This window comes from Fukomys damarensis, unplaced genomic scaffold (genome assembly GCF_012274545.1).
Source record: "Fukomys damarensis isolate Sample0158 unplaced genomic scaffold, DMR_v1.0_HiC HiC_scaffold_37, whole genome shotgun sequence".
NCBI classification, from domain to species: Eukaryota; Metazoa; Chordata; class Mammalia; order Rodentia; family Bathyergidae; genus Fukomys; species Fukomys damarensis.
In genome coordinates, this window is record NW_022900949.1 from 3,498,717 (window position 1) to 3,501,792 (window position 3,076).

The window sequence follows — 3,076 nt, forward strand, 5'->3', positions numbered from 1 at the left end:
GTTCGCGAGCTGCAGGTCTGCGAGCTTCTACGGGTTGTGTGGACAGGAAGGGGACCCCCGCGCTGGCCCCGAGGACGTGCACAGGGAACGGTGGGGTGGGCGGAGAGGTCGCAAGCCTATAGCCGGGCCTCACCCGCGCCGTCGTCCTCCCTAGACGCAGCTCAAGGCTCAGCATGGCCGGATCGAGCAGCTGTTCCAGAAGGTGGCCGCGCAGCAGCGACACCTGCAGAAGCAGCACTCGAGAATCCAGAATCTGCAGAGCCGGGTACCGAGCTTGGCCCGGGCCGGGAGGGCAGGACCGCGGCCCTAGCCAGGCTGCTGGGTCCCAACCACGCTCTTGCCTCCTGTGGCAGGTTGACCTCCTGGCTCCCCGGAACCTCGGCAATAGGGTGTCGGAGCCTGCCCGAAGAAAGAGGCTCCCCAAGATGGCCCGGCGTGGTGGCTGGGCTCCCAATGCCACCCGCCCGCACAGTGAGTGTCAGGTGCCAGTGCCCCTCCAGGGCCATTGCGGGTACCCCGCTCCCTTTTGGGGCCCACCTTGAAGAGGAAAGAAACCCTGGCCTCGGGTCCCGCAGGGCCGGCCAGGCTCTGGCAGCTGGGCTGATGGGGGCACCCGGCCACCTCGCCCTTCTTCCCACCGAGCCAGCACCCCACCCCCGCCAAGCCCCAGCCGGTAGGGAACGGGGATTGGAAGAGAGACGCGCGATGCATTGAAGGTTCAGGGGTGCCTGGAGGTGATGGCAGGTGGCAGTTCAGGGGAGCCGTCCTAAGGTTTGGAGCCTTTTTAGAGGGTAATGGGCAAGCAGCACCACGTCGAGGGAGGGTGCTGACGTTTGGCACCCCAAGATTTCCTGAGGTGTAGATTTAGGAGGGGGAACTAGGGAAGGGACCCCCACCACCCAGCTTCTGGGCCAGACACATGCACTCTTGAGTCTTACAATTCCAGGGCTCTCCTCCTTCGCACCTTTTTACCCACAAAGCCCCATCCAACCTACGTGCACGCGCGCGCACACACACACACACACATACACACACACACACGCACAGAGAACAGGCCTTTTCTGCCGTCACAGGTTCTAAGTCCTTCATGGTGTCTGTCCTGAATTTCCCTCCATCTCAAGCTGCCTCTGTGTGTGTGTGTGTGTGTGTTTGTGTGTGTGTGTGTGAGACACAATTCCAAATCCCACCCTAAATTCACAACCACCCCCAACAACCTGCCGGCATCTGGGGCGTCCACAGCCAAGTGGGTGAAAGTTGGGATTCCCTGCTTCACACCCTGGGTTTGGATTCTGGCATCCAGCCCTGGGGTTTTGAGGGCGCCCCTTTCCCAGGCTCCTTCCTCCCCACCTCCTCCTCCAGACAGCCATGACTTGGGAGGGGTGCTCCCAGCCCTCCCAGACCACCGTGGCCCTGGGATGAGGGGCTCCTGGGGCCAGCAGGCACAGGGCCAGGCTGAGAGGTTGGTGGAAGAGAGGCAGGGGTGCACGGTGTGAGCGCCGCCAAGTAGGGGAAAGTTCAGAGCTGGGCGACAGACAGCTGGGCTGAGGAGACCACATCACTGCCTGGCCGGGTGCCTGTCCTGATTGGACAGGAGGAAAGTAGGGCAAAGGGGATCTGCCCCGAGGGGCCGGAAGTGCCCTTCCAGCCAAAGCCACCCCATCCCGCAGTGTGGACAGTGTGGACAGTGGACAGTCCCGCGGAGAGTCCTGTAGCCCTCGGGGACCTTCCTCCTTTCTGTTTTCCCAGCAGGCCCCGGGCTGGTTCTGGCCCAGCCTCCAGGGGCCCAAGGGCGAGTTCCTCTCCTCCCTTCCCCCTGTCCCCTCACCCTCTGATAGCTGGGACCCCCAAAGCCCCTGGGGCTCAGACAGCATCCCCTGTGCACCAGCCTGACTTGGTTCATTTTGCCTCTGCTCCAACTCCTTCATTTGTCTGTCAAACTAGTGCCCAACTGCAGCCAGAGCTTCTTGTCCCTGGCCTCAGGGAGCCCCAACTCAGTGGAGGGAAGGGGGTCACCCCGTGCTTTGTTTTAGGAGGTGGGGGGGTGAGAGAAGGCAAACTTCTGCAAATTGGAGAGAGGAGGGAGGGAAGAGAGTCCCAGGCAGAGGGACCAGAATGTGCAAAGCCCCTGTATGTGACCCGAGGAAGGGAGGGGACTGTGGGAAGGAGGAGGCTGCTTCTCAGGGTTGCATAAGAGACCACACTCAGGGCCCTAGGGAGCCATGGGAGAGTTAAGGCAGATGCAGGGGAAGGGTCACCAGATCAGGATTGTTCCTCACCTCCTTGTCACCCCACTGCCCAACCCTCAGCCATGTGGTCTCTCGAGGCCCCCAGGGCTTCTCTCTGGCTTGAGCTCCTGTCTGCTTTAGGGTTGCCCCGGGATTGCCAGGAGCTCTTTGAGGAGGGCGAGAGGCAGAGCGGACTGTTCCAGATCCAGCCTCAGGGGTCTCCACCATTCCTGGTCACCTGCCAGATGGCCTCAGGTAGGACGTGTGGCTCTTGTTACAACTTGCTTAGCAGGTGCAAGGCTCTGAGTTCCACTGCCAGCGGCACCAGAAAATAAAAAATAAAAAACAGGCTTTTCCTCATTGACTTTATAGCAACCAGCTCAGAGAAAGGGGACAGCTGGTGCTGGGCGTGGTAGCCCACGCCTGTAATCCCAGTCCTCAGGAGGCTGAGGCAGGAGGATTTCTGTAAATTCAAGGCCAGCCTGGGCTACACAGCCAGATCCAGTCTGAAACAAAACAAAATTTTAAAAAGATCTGCAGCTGGATTCGCATATCCCTCCTGCCCCTCCTTCCCTGTGGGTCCCTGGGGCAAAGATTGGCTCGATCCTCTTGCCAGCCACAGCCCCCAGCATTCCTCTTCGGCCTCACCCTCCCACACACCCGGTCGTCGTGCCCTGCCCCTGCCCTGTGAGGGCGCCCCCTGGTGACCTTGTGTCTCTCTGGGCAGATGGAGGCTGGACAGTGATTCAGAGGCGTCAGGACGGCTCGGTGGACTTCAATCGGCCCTGGGAAGACTACAAGGCGGGCTTCGGGGACCCCCAAGGTGGGGTGGGTGTTCCCAGGGGGTGGGG

General features: G+C 61.2%; 1 protein-coding gene across 1 annotated transcript in view; it reads left to right on the plus strand.

The window, feature by feature from the left end:
• Angptl4 (angiopoietin like 4) overlaps positions 1 to 3,076 on the plus strand; it is a gene marked incomplete at its 5' end in the record, with an annotated part of 5,341 nt that continues 2,265 nt past the window's right edge. The window contains 5 exons of the mRNA XM_010605720.3: positions 1 to 15; positions 155 to 265; positions 354 to 471; positions 2,367 to 2,480; positions 2,953 to 3,048. Coding sequence (XP_010604022.1) covers positions 1 to 15; positions 155 to 265; positions 354 to 471; positions 2,367 to 2,480; positions 2,953 to 3,048 — 454 coding nt within the window. The remainder of the gene's footprint in view (positions 16 to 154; positions 266 to 353; positions 472 to 2,366; positions 2,481 to 2,952; positions 3,049 to 3,076) is intronic.